The 21,832-nt window shown below is 35.7% G+C and overlaps 1 protein-coding gene across 1 annotated transcript in view; it reads right to left on the bottom strand.

Annotated features, from left to right (window-relative positions):
- The window catches only part of NTNG1 (netrin G1), a 351,142-nt gene that overhangs the window by 148,133 nt on the left and 181,177 nt on the right, over positions 1-21,832 (bottom strand). The window contains exon 3 of the mRNA XM_011935216.1: positions 16,671-17,311. Coding sequence (XP_011790606.1) covers positions 16,671-17,311 — 641 coding nt within the window. The remainder of the gene's footprint in view (positions 1-16,670; positions 17,312-21,832) is intronic.

Below are 21,832 nucleotides of genomic sequence, written 5' to 3'. Positions count from 1 at the left end.
TCGACCTCCTGACCTTGTGATCCGCCCGTCTGGGCTTCCCAAAGTGCTGGGATTACAGGCTTGAGCCACCGCGCCCGGCTATTATTATTATTTTTTTAAAGTTTTGACCAATGCTGCTGCCTCTAAGTACAGAATCCTATTCTTTGTGGTTATACTATTGGTGAGTTTTCCAGCTGACTATAATACCAGTTATCAATGGCTGAAAGCATTCAGGATTAGAGGCTGTGTGAGAATACTTTCTAGGTATTCTGGGGTCCTTCAAAAATATTGGAGCTGCAATTGGTAAAGATAATAATTGTTGACATTTGTTTATTTCTAAAGAAATATTTGTACTTGGATGGAAATTTTAAGATGTAAAATAGCAACTTTGTGTAGTTGTACATCACCTATAGGCCAATTTACTCATACATTCACTAACAAATACCTATCATTGAATCTCCTCTCTACATTTTTTTTAAGTTAAAATATGAGCTCAATATAGGCTCAAATAGATAACCTTCTCAATTCTGAAAATAATATTAATGATACCACCACCCGTCTGGTTCCTGAGTATGAAAAATTTGATCAAATTTTATAGATACATATATCTCCCTCTTCTAACCTTCACTACTTTTGAACTTGGGCCTCTTCAAGGGGAGCCATTGCTCTGCACCCTGACTTTAGAGAGTCCCATACGTCAAAAACAGGAAAACACAATTTTTTTCTTTCTGTTATTAAATTTTTTTTTTTTGAAATTTTGGTAACAGAGTTAGCAGATACAAGTTATGGGAGCGGGACTTGAACACGAAACTCAACCTCTCTCCTTCAACCTCTGGACTTCTCCAATCTCTGCTGGAAGATGCAGGGCCCAGCAAGCTCCAGTGATTGGTAGTAGGAGAAGGCGGGTGAGAAGAAAAACTTAAGCTTGCGCTTGTTTCTTGTCATTGTTGTTTTGGCTTTTTGCTTTTCAAAAACATTAGAAACCCCAAATCATCAAAAGTAGATGTCTAGGCAGATTACTTACATAATGGTGCGTCTTCCCTCCCCTGAACTTGGGTGGTATAGTTTTGGCTTGATTGTGTAGGACTTTTGAGACATTCCTCATTGAATTGTTATTTTTTGTGATTTCTCTAGAGATTATGATGTATATCCTTAATTTTCCATCATTTATTTATAGTCAATATTCTACTATTTCATGTTAAATGCAAGAACATAAACCACAGAGGTCCATGGACTCCCTCTTCCTATGTTTTATGCTGTGGCTGTCCTATATATTACACCTATATACATTATAAACCTCACAATTAAGTGTCATAATTCTTGCCTTCAATAGTAACATGAATTTTAAAGAACGAATGAGGAAGATAGTCTTTTAGATTTACCCTTATGTTTTCAATTTCCAATATTGTTCATTGCTCCCTGAAATTCTAAGTTTTCACTTGATATCACTCTTTTTGGCCTGATAGGCTGATAATGAATTCTCTTGTTTGCTTTTATCTGAAAATATATTTAATAAGCTTTCATTTGTAAAAGATAATTGCACTGGATATATAATCCTAGGTTGACAGTTTTGTTTTGTTTTGTTTTTCTCTCTCAGCACTCTAAAGATATTGTTCCATTGTTTTCTGATCGTGATTGTTTCTGATGAGAATTTTATGTTTTTTTTTTTTTGGCATATATATAATGTGTCTTTATTCTCCTGCTGCTTTTAAGATTTTCTCTTTTCATTGGATTTCAGTGGTTTGCATATTATATGCCTGGGGTCTGCTTGATATTCATGTTGCTTAGAGTCTGCTGTATTGTGTGTCTTGGAAAAATTTTAATATTGCTTCCCCAATTAATTTTGCTGCTCCATTCCCTCTTTTCTCTCTTTTGGAACACTTATTACACATATATTGGGCTTTCTGATATTGGTCCCATGGTCTCTGAGGCTTGGTTCATTTTTTCTACCTTTTTTCTTGCTATTCATCATGTTGGCTACTTTCTACAGATCTTCAAGTTCACCGACTCTTCTGTCAGTTCCTATCTACTGTTAAATACATCTAGTGAAATTTGTTTTGAAAATTAACATTTTTTTAGTACTAAGATTTCCATATGGTTACGTTTTTAAATAATTTCTATTTCCCTACAGATATTTTATATCTTCATGTTTTAAAAGCATATCTTCTTATATCTATGAGCATAGTAGCTGCTTTAAAATCTTTGTGTGCTAATTCCAGCATCTGGACCACGTTGAGTTTAATCTTATTATCTTTTTTTCTAGAATGTGGGTCATCTTTTTATGTTTTCTTTATTTCTTGAGTAATTTTGGATTATACCTGGACATCGTGAATGATACTTTGAGAGACTCTGGATTCTGTTGTGTTCTCCTGAAGAATATTGACTTTGTTTCATTTAGTAGGCAGGGAATGTAACTAAATCCAAACTGAGCACTCTGTCTCTTCTGCAATAGCAGCTGAAATTTCAGTTCAGTTATTTCAGCTTTAGCTAGGCTGTTGGGTGACTGGCTCATAGATTGACATCTGAGGGATTAGCCAGAAATGTAGGCAGAGTTTATACACAGTATTTGGAGTTCCTCACTTCTGGCTCTTTCTTTTTCATATTTCTTGCTTCATATTTTGGTTGCCCCAGCTCTGTTGTCTGGTTTTCAAAGCAGTATGAAATAGGATTTTCCATCTGGGCTTTAATTGCACCTGCCTTTCCCCATTATACATGGCACAGACTTAGGCCTGAAGGTCCTTAGAGAAAAGCAGAAAAAAGGAAACTCACTCAATACCTTTCCTTTCTTTAAAGTGTCATCTCCCCTTTGGTATCTGCCTGTGTCTGGTCATTCTCCAGGGTCTTCAAGGAATTGTTTTGATATTTAGTTCAGAGTTTGTAGTTGATGGGCACAGGAGAGTCAGCATGATAGGACATGCTTGGTTACTGCCAGAAGAAGAACTCTTGGTGTAATTTTGGGAGGTGCTTACAACTACCTGGAAATCCTGAAAGGAAGAAGTGAATCACAGAAGCCCTAGCTGCTTGCCTGGGTAAGTTTCCATCCCAAGTTCATGTAGATCCAGTTACTACTTATGAGTCTTGGGTCAAGGACATAGTTTCTACCTTCCTCTAGCTCAGGCTTGCAGCAGCAGACCTAGCTCGGGAGAGGTGATGGGCCCTTTTGTCATACTGTAGGGAGTGAGCTATGGGACTCAGGATGGAAACATGAGTCAAACAGTGGTGTAGTGTAGCTTATATTTTATACATATTTAGGCATATGGTATGTGGGCTCGTATTTTTATTTTTTTTCCCCAACCTTGCAAATGTTAGGGGCAAACCTACTTTCTGTATTATTAAAACCTACTTTTCACATTTACTTCTTCCTTTCTCTATTCACAACCCTCATGTTTCATGAAAGTTATTTCAACAATTACGTCCCTCTTCCAAACCATTTTATGCACAGAGAGTAACACAATCTTTTAAGTCTTTTTCTAACATTGGCATTATCTCCAACATAGACCACTTTACAAGGGCCTATAGTGGTTCCAATTGTTTACCTATAGTATGAAATCAAAACTCAGTCTGATATTAAATATCCTCCACTACTATTACGATATCTGCCCCTTAAGCTCCCTTCCTCTCTGTGCTTCATTGTTCCTATACACAGGAAATGTTCTTTGATTAGTTACATTCTGGCCAAATTCTTTCTCTAAAACTTATTTTCTGTTGCTTCAAGGAGCTTCACATCCTATTTCCTCCAACTAGACCCCTCATCGTGAAGACCCATACAAACTTGGAAACCTATTGAACATCTTCCTCCATCTCAAAACCAAGAATAACATTAAAAGTGGGAAAAGACTAGAATATTTCATAAGGACAGAGAAGAAAGACACATGGATATATGTCAGAATTTCTGTGTTTTACTTTGCTGAGTCAAGAAGTATTGTTTGTGCAGTTACTGATTTTTTATTTTGTTAAAGTACATATAACACATAATTTACTATTTTAATCACTAATAGACAGTTTTGTGGCATTAAATACTTATACATTGTTGTGTAACCATCATCATCATTCATCTCCAGAACTTTTTTATCTTCCCCAACTGAAACTTTGTGCTCATTACAAATGAACTCTTCTTTTTCATCTGCCCCCAGCCCCTGGCAGAAACATTATACTTTATCTCTATGAATTTGGTTACTCTACGACACTCATTTAAGTTGCATATCATGCAATATTTGTTATTTTGTGACTGGCTTATTTCACTTAGCATAATGTCTTTAAGTTTCATCCACGTTGTAGTATGCATCAAAATTTATTTCCTTTTTGTGGCTGAATAAAATTACACTGTATGTATATACCACATTTTGGCTTTCCACTAATCCATCGATAGATACTTGGGTGGCTCCCACCTTTGGCTATTGCGAACCAGTCTTCTATGAACAGAGATGTACAAATATCTGTTCAAGCTTCCACTTTAACTTCTTTTGGGTATATACCCAGAATGGAATTGCAGGATCATATGGCAATTTTATGTTTAGTTTTTGAGTAATTGCCACACTGTTTTCCACAGTGTCTGTACCATTTCACCAGTATAGCACAAACATTCCAATTTTTTCATGCCCTTTCCAAACATATTATTATTTTTTTTGAATAATAATCATTCTGACAGGTATGAAGTGGTATTTCACTGTGGTTTTGACTTGCATGTCCTTAATGACTAATGATCTTGAGCATCTTTTCCTGTGTTTATTGAGCATTTTTATATCTTCTTTGGAGAAATGTTTATTTAAGTCCTTTGCTCATTTTTAAATTAGGTTTTTGTTGTTGTTGAATTGTAAAAGTAATTTATACATTCTGGACAAAAATCCCCTATCAAATATATGATTTACAAATATTTTCACCCATTCTGTAGGTTGCTTTTTTGCTTTGTTGATAGTATCTTTTGATGCACTAAAGTTGCTAATTTTGATGTTCAACTTACCCATTTTTGATTTTGTTGACTGTGCTTTTGATGTTATATCCAAGAAATTATTTCCATATTTAATGTCATGAAGTTTTCTCCCTTTGTTTTTTTCTAAACGTTTCATAGTTTTAGCTCTTGCATTTAGGTCTTTAACGCATTTTGAATTAATTTTTGTATATGATGTAAGGTAAGGGTCAAACTTCCTTTTTTGGTTTGTTTTACTTGCATGTGACTATCCAGTTTTCCCAGAATCATTTGTTGAAAAGACTGTCTTTTCCTCACTCAATGGTCTTGGCAACGTTGTTGAAAATCATTTGACCATATATGTGAGGGTTTATTTTGGGACTGTCTATTCTATTTCTTTGGTTTGTATGTCTGTCTTTATGTCAGTACCACACAGTTTTGACTACTGTGACTTTGTAGTAAGTTTTGAAATAAAAAAAAAAAGAACAACAACATAAAAACCCCAGTGAGGCCACTAGCTTTATTCTTCTTTTTCAATGTTATTTTGGCTATTTCCAGGTTCCTCATGAATTTTAGCATGGATTTTTCTATTTCTGAAAATATCATCATTGGTATTTTGATAGAGATTCTATTAAATCTGTAGATAGCTTTGGGTAGTATTAACATCTGAACAACATTGACTTCCGATCCATGAACATAGGATGTCTTCCCATTTATTTGTGTCTTCTTTAATTTCTTTCAGCACTGTTTTGTAGTTTTCAGTGTACAAGACTTTTGGATTCTTGGTTAAGTTTATTCTTAACAATTTTATTATTTTTACACTATTGTAAATGGAATTGTTTTCTTAATTTCCTGTTGGACCATTCATTGTTAGTGTATAGAAGCACAACTGATGTTTGTGTGTTGTGTGTAACTTTGCTGAATTTTAACTTAATTTTAAAAACTATTTTTTCTGATGATACAATGAGTAAAAAGAAAAAAATAGAAAATCACAACTAATTAGATAAAAACTACCCACAATTCCACCAGTATTAGCTAGCTATATTTGTGTTGTCTCATTCTCTCTTTTTTCCTCCTTCTCATAATTAGCCTCATACTACTAATATTTTTGACCCTATTTTGCCACTTAAGAGTATATAATGAACTTCAATTATTTTTATAAAGACATATGTTTATAAAAGTTTCAGCAGATACATGTATATAGTTGAGTTTGGTCACTGCCTGTTTCCATGTCTCCTCAGCTCAAACTCTTTGAAACCCCAGTTTTGAACCTATCGATACATAAGGGCATCATTTACAAGTTGTAAGGTTTTTAAGTAGCATTTCAAAACTCCTTGGTTGCTAAACTCAAGAAGCAAACATCATTTGAAGACAACCTTGGGACGTGGACGTATAGTGATATTGCGATTATACTAAATATTGCTTGAGAATGCGAGCAGTTCATTCCTTTTCATGGACTTCTCCTCATCCAGGAAAGGGATTAAGGGTCAAAATTTTTGATCTTAAAAGGACCAATCAAACATATAATAAAAGAAATTGTGTGTATTTGAGTGGAGTGGTATTCATTTAACCTGAGTATATATATTACTCTGTTATCTGAAGTAGATTTATTTTATTCTTTAAGTTTGGACTATTGGTTAAAGCCTGAAGCTTTGCAATCTGGTTTATTGGATGAAGTGACATAACCAAAAACAATGGGCTAAGTTCCAATTCCCTTGCAGTCTTGTGTGGGGAATATTTAGAGGTGGCCATAGCATACCTAATGGGAAAAATGTCTTCAGAATGGTCCTCTACATGATGCTCAGAAGGATATTCTGCAATCATTCTCTCATTCCATCAATAAATATTTATTGAACTCTTAATATGTACCAGGCCCAGTTGTAGGCATGGGACGCAGATCAGTGAGTAAAAGTTCCATCTGGGTCTAAATTCTAGTTGTGCAACAGTGTCATTCTTGACTAATTCATTTAACCATTCTGTTTCACATTTGAAAAAGGAGGAGTTAGATTAAATTATTTTTATGTTTTTTTTTTTTTTTCAGTTCTAAAAGAAACGATTTTGCAATGCTGTGACTCTATGTGGCATACACCCTGTCTATACAAATCCATTATAGGAGTTCATGATGCCATCTCCTTCCAACCTGCTAAACGTCTGACCTCTTAGACTTTCCCCACCCATCATCTCTTGGCCCACCCTCCCCCCATCTGTTCCCTGTTCCCAGCAGCACTGGAGTATCTGTAATTACACATGGATATCACCAATATGTTATAACAGCTTTGCTTCCCTGATATTTTGGTGGCACCAAATGAGTAAAAGCAGCCAGGACAAAAATACAATTCCTGGACAAGGTGATATCCCTTAGCTGTATACAGTGTTTAGTTTTACCAGGCTCTGATTGTTATTCATTAACAGTCCTAATCAGCAAAAGAAAGGCAAGACTCATTTAACTAAAATTAGCTTGTGGTTTCAAGAATATCCTCCAAAGCAAATGAAAAAAAGGAAAAAAAAGAATATATTAAATACTGGTTAATCTTATTTTTCTTTAAATGCATGATTTTAGCTCATTGCTGTAATTAGAATTTGAGGCGCTTACATACGGGAGGAATAAAAATCCTTTAGTATCTCCATTTATCTACAAAATACACCAGATTGTACCACTTGGCATTTCATTTTTCACATCTTTGCTGACTCTTCCATCACAATTCCACTAGCTTAAAAACAAAACAAAAAAAATTCCTATTTATTCCAATACAGTACTTAATTTCCTATAATTCTTAAAGAAAGATGCATAGTACTCCAAGGTTCAAAAAATTAGAGTGACAGTTAAAAAAAAAAAAAAAAAGAGATAATCTCCACTGAGGTTAGTCTTTCTCTAAGATAGTCTCACTTTTTCACCCAAAGTAGCAGTAATATAGGGAGAATGGTAACTAAAGTTGAAACTTGCTTGAAAAATCAATCTGTTCTTAGCACTGCAAATAGTTTAAACACACACACACAAACACACACATGCACACACACACACACACACGATGTTTTCATGTATTTTCTTCAATTTTACAAAGAGTCCAACAATGTTGGAGCTTGAAGACACCTTATTACCCTTACATGAGTTCTGTGAATACTAGTTGTTTAGGGGTACTAATATGTTTTTTGACTAAGTAAGTTCTAGAGGCTCTGTCTTCAATAAAATAGAAATGTTTCTTTACTGTAGGGCACCTCAGGGTCTTTAATATATGAATATACATTGTGATTCTCATAGAAGGAAGTATTGGGATCAAAAACATCCCAAATGTTTTTGACCATCTTGGACTTTATTTGAAGAGTACATTCGGAGAAACAGTAAGCTAGTATAAAAATCTCATTTTGTAGATGAGAAGACTCTGATTATGGTAACTATGACCTGTTCTGAGCTCACAAAGAATTATTAGCACAACTAGAGTAAGAATCTATTTCTCTTGTCTCTTAGCCAATGTTTCCTTCTAAAATAAGACAGACAATGATTTTAAAATCCTAATGACTTGTCCTCTATCCTCTAAATATAGTTATAGCACAATATCAGTTGTCTTAGGTACCAGTCACAATGCAAGAAAGAGCCAACGTAGTAACTACCCTACTTTTACAATATTCTGGACCAGTAGGGTTTGTGAGGCTCCTGTTTCACATATTTAAAGCCTTTCCATCCATTTTTTTTTTCAATATTTTTTAAGGGGAGTTCAGAAATAAATTTATATGCCAACATAAGTAATTTTTAAATTTTCCTTTCCCCTTTGCTATTTATTAACCTTGTTTAAATGTAGTTTTCCTACCTATAAAAGGGAGGTAGAAATAGTAACCATGAGGTTTTATGAAGTGCAGTCATTTCTGGTTAAACTAATATATTTAGTTCTAAAAGTGGCTTATTGAATTGAAAATATAGACCCATATTTCAACAGAATCAATATATCAATCCAAACAATCAAATTACTGTGATAAAATTCATGACATTAACACATTTGTTCTTGTATTTATTTGGAGGATGAATGGAAATAGTCTCTTTACTGAACCATTGATCACATAGGTCACAAAACCCTCTTACACTAAGTATCACACAATGGCCAACATCTCCTAACATGTTATGAAAAAACCCTGATCCTAGGGACAGAAAGACAGCAAGACATTCCGAAGATGCATACCACAGATTTAGGATAGAAAACAGGGCTGCAGAAGTTGGTGTATTCCTGCCTTCCATTGTTTAGGCATGCAGATGTAGCTGGAATGTAGCTTCCCTTACAAATGCTAAGTTAAATTAGAGAAGAAATTATTTTATTTATCCATTTTGTGGTATTTTGCTTAAATATCCTTATGTTTCTTAAAAAAGAGACATCTTTCCTGTAATGACCCACCAGCTTAAAAAAATCTATGGCACTAGGGAATTAAGGATAAAGAGACAAGCTCCTAAACCAGATTGTTTTTCTGCATGCTAATGAATTTCATAATTTAAATGGAGGAATTATTAGATACATTCTCTCCTTGTAACAGTACAAACCTCAGAGGAAAATGAGCTGCTTATGCATATATTCTCTTTATAATTCAAGATCTTCTAATGGATTTTAAAAATATATCCCAAATCAGAATGGCCCTCAGTTGTCCACTTACTATGGGTGCATACCATAAAGTCTGTATTCGAAGTGTTTCCACTGGAGTTAAGTAGCAATGTTTTATGTTGCTTTTTAATTTTTAATTATAATTATTATGCTTTTCATTTGAATACTCTTATTTACTGGACTTCATTCTGCCTTTTAAAAGGAGAGTAAATTAAATTTTAGTGGAATGGTTTAATATCCATTTAGCTTGAAAAAAAGGTCCTGGTGGACAGAATCATTGATTACATATTTATGAAATGTTATTATATCACAACAGTTTCAGAAGAGAGAATGTGGACTTACATGTGGAAGTTAAAAGGAAAAACATATTGCCCTCACTTGAAGTATGAACTTGCTTAAAATAAGCGAAAGTAGTTGGCCATTTCCAAGTTCATCCATTAAGATATATGACTTGTTTTAGTGTTTGATGATGCCCATTAGTTGAAAGCAGGTGTACATACTAAAAGTTTATGAAGAAATATGGGAGAAAAATTAACACTGAGAAAATTCAGCTTATTTTTGTCTCCCCACGGAAAAATAAGAAGTTATCACCACAATTTGATTTTAGTAGTAAAACACCTAGACTTAACACAATGTGACAAATGAGCCTGATCACACATTTGAAAGTTGATAAAAATGAAGTAAGAAGTTAGAGTTCAGATAAACACAGAGCAGCCTGGTGTAATAAAACACTGAGCCAAAAGCCAGGGAGTGTGACTCCCAGAACATTCCAAGACGGGCAGAGTCATAAGATGTATTGATTCACTGTTGCTATTTAAAGATGGCCTCTTTGGGAATTTTGGGGGTCTTCTACATACACTGAGCTGACTTCAGGCTGGTGTGGCTGTAAGAGCATAATGTTTGGAAAAAGCCTAAGGTTTGTCGTGAAAAACCTGATTTTACCACTTTATTATGTGTAATGTTAAAGAAAAAGTCATGGCACTTCTCTGGTCCTGAGTTTTCGCCTATGTAAAGTGGGGTTAACCAACACCTGCCTCACAAGTGTCCTGTAAGTACTAAAGGAAATAAGGTACCTGACAAGAATTTTGTAAATTGAATGGTATACAAATTTAAAGGATTATTACTTAAATATGAGTGGGGACTATTAGAATGACATTAACTCAATCCCTTCTCTTTGAATTTTCTCAGATTATTTCTCGATTTCCTTCAGAAATTACCTTTTACATAGTAATATTCCACAGGATTCTGTAAATGTTCTATAATGGTCACTTATACCCATGAACAAAAAAAAAAATCCTCGATATCATCGATTCTCAAAACATCCAACATCACACATAAGGTAATAATTCTCAAACCTATATTTGAGCTCAAATCTCTCTCTACAACATTAGACAAGTATTTTCAAATCCTTAACTAGAATTTCTACTACTTGAAATGGCACAATAAATTAACTAAATAATGAATTAACTAAAAGCCTATTTCAGTATTTATTCCCTATTTTAGTTTTGACCCCACCATCCAATTCACTAAGAAGTCTTCCCCAAAATATGACTGGTCAACAAGTTCTACTGACTTTGTAAGCAAATCTGAGACCACTGCCATATGATGGCTCCTGTGGAATGTATAAAGCTTTTCTGGATTCTCCACTTGAGCAATAGGGCTTGGAGCTATAGTTGCTCCACAATCAAGCAATGTTATAGCTCTCCAGTCTGCACCATTATACCAGAATAGCCTTTACTACAATTGCCTTAAAAATATTCCTCACCTGCAGTCAATTAATATGGAGACGCCATATGATTTTGGATTTCTTATGACATAGGAGACCCAGAGAGAAAGACATAGGAATCCTTCAGCTTCCTGGACATGCTGAAGATCCATAAAGAGAAGATAGTAGGGCATCTTTAGGATTCTTAACTCCATCATTTCCTTACTGCTTGGAGTTCCTTAACATGCTGTGCTGTTTTTAGGTATAATTTGTCTGCCTAGGATATCCATTCTCCCCTGGCTGCTTGGCACAATAAAACCCATATTTCAAGACGTCATATATGTCATATCTTTATCAAAGGTTTTACTAGTCTTTCCAGATTACATTAGTAGCTTCTTCTCTGTTACCACAGCACTTTGAATATTCACACAGTAAAAGCACTTAACCCACATTATCATCATTTTTTGTTGTTGTTGTTTATAAAGTCTGTGTCCCTTCTGGATATCAGCTCCTTAAGAGCAGAGACTATGCTTGGTGCATCTTCATCTGTCTACCATCAAAGCCAGCATCTGTTCCAGAGTGGAGGATAAGTATTTATTGATGACAAAAAGCAAGAACGTGTTATAAAAAGCAGAATCTGTAAAGTGGCAGTAAAGCCCAAACTCAATAATTGAGACTAATTGGAAAAGAATAAAGGCCAGGCTCAATGCTTAAAAAGTGTTTTTGTGGAATGCCTCTTACATAAGAGGTAAAAAGTAAATATTTCAGATTTACTTCAGTTGTGGTTAGGAAAAAGATTTAGGGAACCTTCAAAATAGCTGATAAGCCTTCTCTAATTAGCAAGTCACTTCTGTGGTTACACAGTTTTTTCCAGAAATTTAAAAAGTGCTCTACTGCTTTTATACTTTTGAATTTCCCCAAGTGTTCTTGCTTACCTGACATCACATCTTTTTGCACTAACCACATGGAAGCTGTGCTTCAAGAACATGATGTCAGCTTCACCTCATTCTAATTACAGCAAATACAAAGGTAGTGACATTCAAAGAATAAGGGTTTACACGTAGAAGCTGGACTCCTGAGAGTGACGTTGGGGGCCTGCCTCACTCCTGGCACCTAGTCATAGTGGCTCTGGCCCTGGCCCTTTGCAGGTCCTGGGATTAGGCAGGGAAAGTGTGATTCTGAGCAGGTGCAGCCACGAAGTGAAGATCGCACCAAAAAGTTTGTCGAAGTGAAACTTCTGTGCCAATATTCCAAGGCTTCTTTCTTGGAGGTAAACAATGGAAGTAGAAAAAGGAAAAAATACTGTTCACTATTATGACAGTCAACTGCCTATAATGGAGCCTGAGTAGGCACTGCAAGGGGTAAGAAATGTGTAACGACCATTGAGAAAAAATGACTGATAATTACCTTTAGGAATATTAAAGGGTAAATACTGAAGATGTTGATGGGAGTTTTCCAGGCCACTTTCTTCAAGTTCTTACTGTTAAAATAGAATTTCCACTGTCTTATGGCTAAAATCAGTAACTTGATATGTGGCTGATAGCATATCTTAAAAATAAATGAGTAGATTACTAAAGATTTATTTGTTTTTCAGATTTACAAATTATTACATTAAATCACATTATTTCCTTGAAACTGTTTACCTCAAAAAAAAATAAATAATGTTGAGTTTATATTCCATAAAATCTATGCAGCTGACAAATACATTGTTCATTTTTTCAATTATTTTAATTATGGAAAGCTTAGAAGGAAACAAAATACTTAAAAATCAAAGCTTCCAATGGTGCAACTAAGAAAATATTTTGGACATTATCTATATTTAACAGCTTTTGAGTTTAACCCCCTGTCTGTATAAAAAGATGTTCAGAACAAACATCTACTTCTAATTTCTCCTCTCACCCCTTATCTGAGTAGATTTTATTTATGCATTAGATGACCTTTTTGGCCATTAGAACCATCTTGCTTCAGCAGTTAATTAACATAAGTACCATAATTTAATACAGTTAATGCTACTTGATGCCCTTTAATGTACCTTCCATTAGTGATATTATTGTAGTATTACCCTGTAAATTAAAATGAGATCAAGACTAAGAGAGGCGCTCTTTAATTAAGGTACTGGCACACTGCACTCGTCTATTATTCACTGGAGAAAATCACCCTGATTTACTGAAGCAGGACATCCATAAGTCAGAATTAGTCCATGTAGATTATTAGGTTTATTGAACAATGTAAGTACTACGGAGCTGCTGAAATTGCCAACAGCCATGTTTCCTCTTTTTCCTTCATTATCTTAATAAATACACAATGAGGGGAGTGAATGGAAGCTAAATAAGTATGTGGCAAAAGATAAATAAATTTTTTATGATGAGATTATACTTTTTTCTTACTAGTAAAATAGGTATCAGATGTGTCACATTCTGAAAAGAACATAAATGCCACATTAATCTAATGTCAATGAAAACACTTTTTTTTCATCAAACAACACTAGCCAGTATAAAACAAACACATGGGCACAGAAATGGAGAACTGAATCTCACAAGCTCAGTCATCTCAAGCAAAGATCAACTATTTTTGTCTCACAGTTTAAGATTTCAAGGTAAAAAAATTCTGAATTCTGTCCCCTATACTATGGATGTTTACATCTGGTTTCCATTCTACTTTCCCAAAATAACTTATGTCAATTTCCACATTGTGGTGGGGGTGGGGATAGAAGTAACAAGTGGAAAAATATCATTATCAAGATCAGATATAGACCTGTAAAGTCATGTTAAATGTTGCAATCATTTCATGGGACGGTGGGGGCTGGGGCAAGGAACAAGAACTTCAGTTGTATTTTGAAAAGTGTACATTTATGAGAGCCTTGAAAGGGAAACTTTAGAACTTTCTTTTAGAGATCATCAATTAATATTTAATCCTTCTATAGATGATTTGTTATATAAGAGAAAGACAATCTAGATCATTAATCTTACTGAAACTTTCAAGAGTAAAATAATTAGATCAGCTTCTATGCTGAAAGGCCCCTGAACCAGACTATAGCCCAACATTTCCCTTCACTGGCTCCATCATCAGCAGATCTTCTTTACATAACTTAAAAGCTGGAGATACGCCCGAGCCATCAGACCTTGCTTCTTTAGTCCCTCCCCTAAGACAAAAATACTCCAGCCATCTGGTGCCTAGTGCAGTACATGCCAGCATCAGTTCTGCCCTGAGGATTTGGACAAAGTCTGGAGGTGACAGAAGAAGACCTTATGGAAGGGGCTCACCTCTACTGGACCTTTCTCGTTTGCCCAGCTGCTTTTCTTCAGCTTACAGTTGACTGGTGAACAAGAAAAGACAGAGGAGCTGAGTCCAGGGAAGGAGGGAGGAGTCCTCCAAACTCCTCAGAATCACTGAAATACAGTTGGAGGACATGACTAGTCTGGGAGATGGAAGAAATGTGATAGATCTGAAGGGATCTACATTTCCAACATACCACCTTTAGAAGACGGCATGCTTGACAGCAGTGGAGAATGCATAAAAATGCCGTTAGCTTTCAAGTTTATTTTACACTTTCTTTTAAATTATTAGCGGAAACAAAATGAATACTAATAACAAAAATAAGCATCAGCAATAGGTTTTTCCCAACCAAAATACTTCAGAAGATTGCCTTTTTTACAAGTGGCAAATAAAGGTATTTGGAGAGGTGGAGGAATAAGAATTTGGGCTCAGATGAAGTATTTCTTAAACTGCAAGGAAACTGACCTAGATGAATCCACCGAGCAATGTAGATTACATTAGGATTAAAATCCAAATCTTAGTTTGTTAATTTTTTACCATTATTCATGTAGATGAATTGAATATTTGTTACTTCATTGTGGCAAGCTATAGTTAATAATATCAATATCAACTATTTTCATATATCATATGTCGCCAAGAATAAGATCCTGGAAACTAATAGTCTTTTGCTAAAATGTTCATAAGTATAATTGCTGTGTATTATTATAAATAGCAAACTCATGTTTAAGACAACAGCTCCATATTGCCCTGTCATGTACCCTGCTAGTAATACATGAACTATCCCCTACAGCTTAGAATTCACAAGTTCAATATTGTTCTGCTTTAAAGACATATTCGTTATATACCACGAAGACCTTGGTCAAAAGTTTTAGGAAAAGCTTTGCAGATAAAGGCTCTTGATTCTTCCATGAGGAACATGAAGCTAGAAAAAGCTGAGAGTAGATGGTCACCAGTTTCTGCTACTTTTCCACAGCTAAGACTCTGAAACTTTTGACCCCACACTACGGTCAAGCCCACCACTCCATTCTGTGTTCCCACTATGGTCTTTACCTTAACAGCAGTGACTTTTCTTCCAGCACACATAGGTAAAGCAAATCTCTGACAGACCAGAAAGTCTCAACACTTCTCCAGTTTCTGAGAACTGGGCTGCCTAAAGGATGCTGGCAGTCAATAAAGTGAATCAATCCTGCCTTATCTGTTTGAATTTTATCATTAAATATTTAAACCTACATGATATATACTATTTATATTCTTATCCTCATATATTTCCATTTAAAGATATCTTGGCCTTTTTACTGGGGTGTTATTTCTTTGCTTGCCTTTCCCTTTGCTTCCATTTGCTAGATACTCTGCTTTTACCTTTAGTTTTCCCACTCATTATCTCATGCCTCCACTCCCATCAGGTGGTCGTTTTGATAACATACCACACTTAAAAAGCTGGTTGAAAATCTCTATGTGGTGGTTCTGGTTCTCATTATGGAAGTTTTTCATTTAAACATCTTCAAAGTTCTCGGAAATTTGCTCAATTCTGTCTCTAGTATATTATCAGAACCAAAGCTATCCCTGGCTGTGTTTAATTAATGTGTTTAAACTCTGTCCATTTGTTATTGATCTACAAGATGAAGGGAACCCAACTCAGGTCTATATTTTAAATGCTAGTATATCTTTTTGACAAAATAATATCCAGAAACATGAAAAGTAGAGCTTGTCCCAATTTAACAAATATTTCCTATATGTTATTGATTCTGATTTAATAAATTTAAAGAAATATAACTCGAATTTCCAGATTTTTTTGTGCAATATTACACAAAACATAAATCGACTGTTGTACCATGTTGAATCCCCGCTTTGCGTTTGTAAACAATGGTATGTTGTGTTTCTAGTTTTTTAGTTCGTTATAGGGCAAATAGTTTTGCTTCCCCTGGCTTCATTGCCTTAAAGACTTAAAGGACCTCCCGACCCAGGGAGTTACTTTTTAAAATTCACTTTTATTTAAAGTCTGAAGAATCATGCCAGGTTCAGTGACAGCAAGTTTGGGATTACGAATTACTGCTGAGGATGAGGGGTCTTAGAATACCTTCGGAACCTACTTGTACACTAAGAGTTCCCAAAGAAAATGTTGCAGTAGAAATCTACAAATGTGACTTTACAGCTGTGAGACACTCTGGCGTTTTCTGTGGACACACCCGTTCCCATTGAAGGCAGACAGATTTTCTCTTACCTTCCTCGCACCTTTATGTCTGAGATCGCGTAAAAGTAGCGTGCCAAGTGTAGCTCATCTACAAATATTTCCCCAACGGCTGGTCTTAACAGCCTTATCCTCAGGTCTGTGACTGTAAAGAAATCTCTGAGTTTCTTGGTTGTATCCAGCTGTCCGTAGAGGGAAGCCATATTGCGTAGGCGAGGTCCAGCAAAAAACGCGAACCTGTCTTTGATTTCAAAGTGGATTATTTTGCTATTTGTTGTATACCCTGTTGAGTACTCTTCTGTGCAAATGATTTCTAAGACCGTATGCTGTGATAAATCCTTCACGGATTTAGGATCCATGTGAAAAGCATCTAAACAGTCTGTGGCATAATACTGATAGGGCTGCCATGTTCGTCCATAATCGAGAGACTTCTCCAGGATCATTTGGTCTGGACGCCCCGATTCAAAGGTAATAACTATGTTGTCTGTTAGCTCAATGGTTTTGCTCCAAGACAGAGTGATGTTAACCTGGAGAGGCTTGGGATACTCCTTCCAAGTGGCAGACTGCCAAAATGTGGAGGGATGTCTTCCTTCAAAATCAAACATCAGCTCAGGGGGGTGTGCCAGCTCGGGAGTACTCGCATCACACTCATTATTGCACATGTAGGGATTACCCTATGGAAGAAGAACAAAAGAGGGTGCATCAAAACACTGGTTTGCCACAAGTCTTGCCATATTGCTGCTGCTCAGTAAGAGGCTAGAAAAGGGAAAAAAAAAAATCTGTTTTCAGTAATCATTTTTATTTGCCCTAACTGGATTCTCCTCTTTAATAGCTTAAAAAAAAAAAAAAGCAATATGGTAATTTTCCTGTCTTGTTTCCTTCCATGTGCTATAAGAAATGAAAACAGTTTATTTATCCCATATGTGTTAGATCCATAATGTGGTCACAGAAGCACAAAGACACTGAGCAACTGTCTAACAGCTCAATACCTCTGCTTCCTCTTAGAAAGATGCTATAGAAAAGCAAGGGAAATTTCTCCCTGCCTGAAGGACATTCCTTAAGAGTATACTTCTTTAAAAAGTCATTTTTCAAGCAAAGCTTTAGAATGAGCCATGAACCATAGATACCTGTGTTCTGTGGGGGAGACAATACCCCCATACAACATTCAGCCTTTTTTTTTCTTTGGCTTTCCCTGAAATCCATCATACTCAACTAGGTCCTTGCTTCATAATGTCTGGTTTTACAACATTTACTTTGTTCACCACAAATTATTAAAATGTGGTACCCTAAAGGCTCTGGGGCTTGGTCCAAATATCTGCCAGTCTATTAGGTAAAGATAAAAGGATTGTTCAGGAAAGTCTTGGGACTGCGAGTGTGCTCCAAGTTATCAGGACAAAAAACACTACTACTCAATTAGGAGGCTGTTGCAAATCAAACCACAGCCATTTGATGTGTTTGTTACTCAGTGCCAGCCCATAGGCAGTTCTTCATGGATGTTAGTTATTATTATTCTACCTTTAACAAATGCTACTTCCTTCACAGCCATTCAAACAAGAAGCTAGAAATAAATCTCCTAGTTATATTACAAGTTACAACACTGCTTATGCTACACTAAATGGCTACTCTCAGCTTTCATCAGTAGATTCCATGGCAAATGACAAGTTACCAGATTTTTGTTGATTTTGTTTTTAAGAAAACAAGTAATAGCATTAGGACTCGACTATTCAGGTGTTTCTTATTCTGTACTGAAATGAATTGATCCTCTGACATTGTCCTTGGGCTTCCTTTTGTAATTACAATTAGGTTCCTCCCTTCCTTCCTTCCTTCCTTCCTTCCTTCCTTCCTTCCTTCCTTCCTTCCTTTCTTTTTTTTTTTTTATGAACTGTGAGCTTTTCATCATACCTGTAGGATATAGGACCGAGGTCTCAGATAATGAATTTACACTTTAGATACTGACACTCAGTTACTGGCTGACTCTTATGAAATATAAGATGAACATGAGAGAATTGCTTTGGTCTCCCTAGAGGCAACTTTCTCCTACCTAGTCAGCTAATACTCTCACTCTCTCTTTCCCATTAATGTAACTGAATCCTAAAGTTGGCAACAGGTTTTGGAGATTCAAGCATAATTGTGATAGGGCAGGAGAAAGGAGAGAAGGTACATTATTTGAGGAACAGAACTGTTTTAAAAATACACTCAAGGAATCAGTGATAATGAAAATGTTTCTGTACTTCTCTCTCGAATTTCAATTCCCTAGTCCTGATCCCAGCGTCTGTGGCACTATTTATAGTATCTCCTTCAAAATAAGCCAAGGGGAGGGGGGAAATAAGTTTCTGTTCCAGGTGGAATAAATCACCAAATTTATTATTATTTAAATTCTCTTAAGCATGCCAGAGAGCCAAATGCAAAGCTCTACAAACTGGCAAAGGCTTTTTATGGAGGGCTATAAATATTGCGGAATCTGTCAGGATTTATAAATTCTAAATATATGTAAATGCACATTTTACAGGAAGAGGTCAGATTTACACAAATCACACCTTCATTTGAAATTTACTGAAAAAATATGGTCACTTCAAAATCTGTCAGCATGCAGCCATCTGCACTATCATTAACTTGGATGCTACCACCTTTCTCCTGACAAAAGCGTCTTCATCTGAGGTCGGGGTATGGAAACAAGGAGAAGGGCACTGTGGGATCCCCCAAAGTGAGTTATCAGATGTTTCTAGTAAGTTGTGTTGAAAGATAACATTTGTTTACCTTCAGCATTGGTGTGCAGAGCTTCTTAGATAGGGATAGGGCACAGGGACCACAGGAGATGACACATTAGGCTGCTTCTGGAAATTGGTCAATACTAACAAACCTATTTTATAAAATATGATTGAAGAAATCTATGTAAAAGGCTCTCATGCCTATACTCAATAAAAAGTGTTTGTAATAACCACCATTTAGTTAGCACTTGTGTGCTGGACACTATGTACATTTTCCTGGGTAATCCTTTTCATCCCTACCTTATAGAAGAGGAAATTGAGGCATAGAGGTGTTAAGTAATTTGTCCAAGGTCACATAATAAAGTCAGTAAGAGGCAGAGCCGAGACTGGTGCCTCTTACCCCTTCCCTGGCTTGCTGAATTCCCAAGTCACTGGAGTTCCCTCTGTTGTAGCCCTGTTGTAGAAACAGGATTGGCTGGTAGAAAGGAAATGTCTAAGACCAAGTGATTCAGGAAACACAGCCTAATCTTCTTGTCTTGGAGAGTCCTAATGAATGTTATCATAATCTGAGATATCTTGAAATTAAGAACCTTGTTTAACTTCACATGACACCTAGTTTCCTAGATTTATATGACCACGGAGTCTCTTTCTAGTTTAGTAACTCCTGTTCATATTCTACAGAAGTCGTATCCTGGAGGGCCTCCTTAGAGATTCTCTGCTTTGTATCATTCGATATTGTAAATATGTGGAGGCCAAACAGCACTACACAACCCAGTTTTCGTCCTTTAATAAAGGCAGAGCTACAGAAAACACCAGGTCTGTTCTCAGTGGGCAATCCTTCCATTGAGGCTAAGTGGATCAGCCAGCTCAGGGCAAATGCCTACATTCGTGGCAAGTTCCTCATTGCTTTGCACAGATCTGGTGCCTTAGGCACCTAAAAAAATGAGAGTAAAGATTCATACATGCAACAGTTTGTTATTGATTGCCATATTTAAGGCCCTCAGCTTGGCTCTCAAGATACAGCAGTAAACAAATCCAAGTCCTTGCTTCCTGTGGCAATTCCATCCAAGCTGGGGGAGATGCACTAAACAAACAAACATAATGTGTTATAATGTTACACAGTGATAAGTTGTATGGAGAAAATAAAGCCAATTAAAGGAAGCAATGGTGATTGTAATTTTATTTTGGGAAGTCAGAGAAGGTCTCCCTGATAACATGAAATTTGAGTTGATTGAGAACAATTCCCAATTTACACTGGAGATGATCAGAGGAGGTTGACCAGAATGACAGTTTGGTCCTTCATTTGACTCTACTCTTAGTGATATTTTTAGCAGCATAACAATTTATTGAAATCAATGGGTAAACAAATCATTTCAAATGAGAATCTACACCAAATGACTGTAGATACCAAAGGGGGAAAAAATCAATTGGATTGTTCTCCCTATTTCATAGCACTCATGCTCTTTTAGGAGATTCGTGATTTGATGGCTACTAACATAACTTACTGAGATATGATGACATTGAGAGAAAATTAAAAGAGGAAGCAGGAGAAAAAAAAAAAGGTTTCAATTTGATCCCCTGCACTTCAGGTGAGAGAAAGGAAAAAAATAAATAAATAAATAAAAGGTGAAGAAGCCGTAAATCTTATGTGTCCCCAAAGAAAAAGCTGGAGGAGAGATTACAGGCTACAATATTTAGTGTAAATATTTCACAGGGCATGATCTGTAATACTGTTGTTACAGAGAATTATCAATATGAAAATAATTCCTGTTAAAGGGATTAGATTAATTAAATTTTCAACTACTTCAACCCCACCCTAATCCTCTTTAATAACATCAACAATGAAATTTATATAAGGAAATGCAACTTTTCCTGACTTACAAAAACAAAGTACACTTCTTGCTGCTAATCTAACAGATTCAGGCATCAGGAAGTGTAAGTAATTATTTTGTGGCCAGCAGGCAGCCTTAAATAGATCTTCATTGAAGTCCGACAAGCAACATATCCTTAGCTGATTGTCTGTGGACAAAGCAGAAAATATTTATGACTGTGCTGATAATATTTACACCACTAACAAATGCTTAAATAATTAAACAGCTATTGCTGCTAAATATTTTTGTAACAATTAGAAGAAGATTGTGATGTTTAATTTCATTTTTAAAATGTTAATATTTTACCTCTGGGAGAATTGTAGTTATTAATTAGCAATTTGTAGTCAAAGTGGAATATTGTTATTCTTCCTTAATATGCTTTCAGAATTTAGAGAGATAGATACAATTGGAGGCATGCTTTTACTGTTTCTATTGATGGAACGTGTCTTCCTTCCTTCTGGCAAAGTGACACTTTGAAGAGAACATCCTTTCACCTAAGATCTGCTAAGCCCTTCAGAGTTTTATATCTATATCTATATCTATATCCATCTATATCTATATATTTTTTAAATCTCATGTAAGCAGTATTAAGGTAACACTTGTGGTTGCTATCATT

Source organism: Colobus angolensis, unplaced genomic scaffold, assembly GCF_000951035.1.
Source record: "Colobus angolensis palliatus isolate OR3802 unplaced genomic scaffold, Cang.pa_1.0 Scaffold141, whole genome shotgun sequence".
NCBI classification, from domain to species: domain Eukaryota; kingdom Metazoa; phylum Chordata; class Mammalia; order Primates; family Cercopithecidae; genus Colobus; species Colobus angolensis.
Note: the sequence above shows the minus strand (reverse complement) of the source record. Positions and strands in the feature narration are given on the sequence as shown.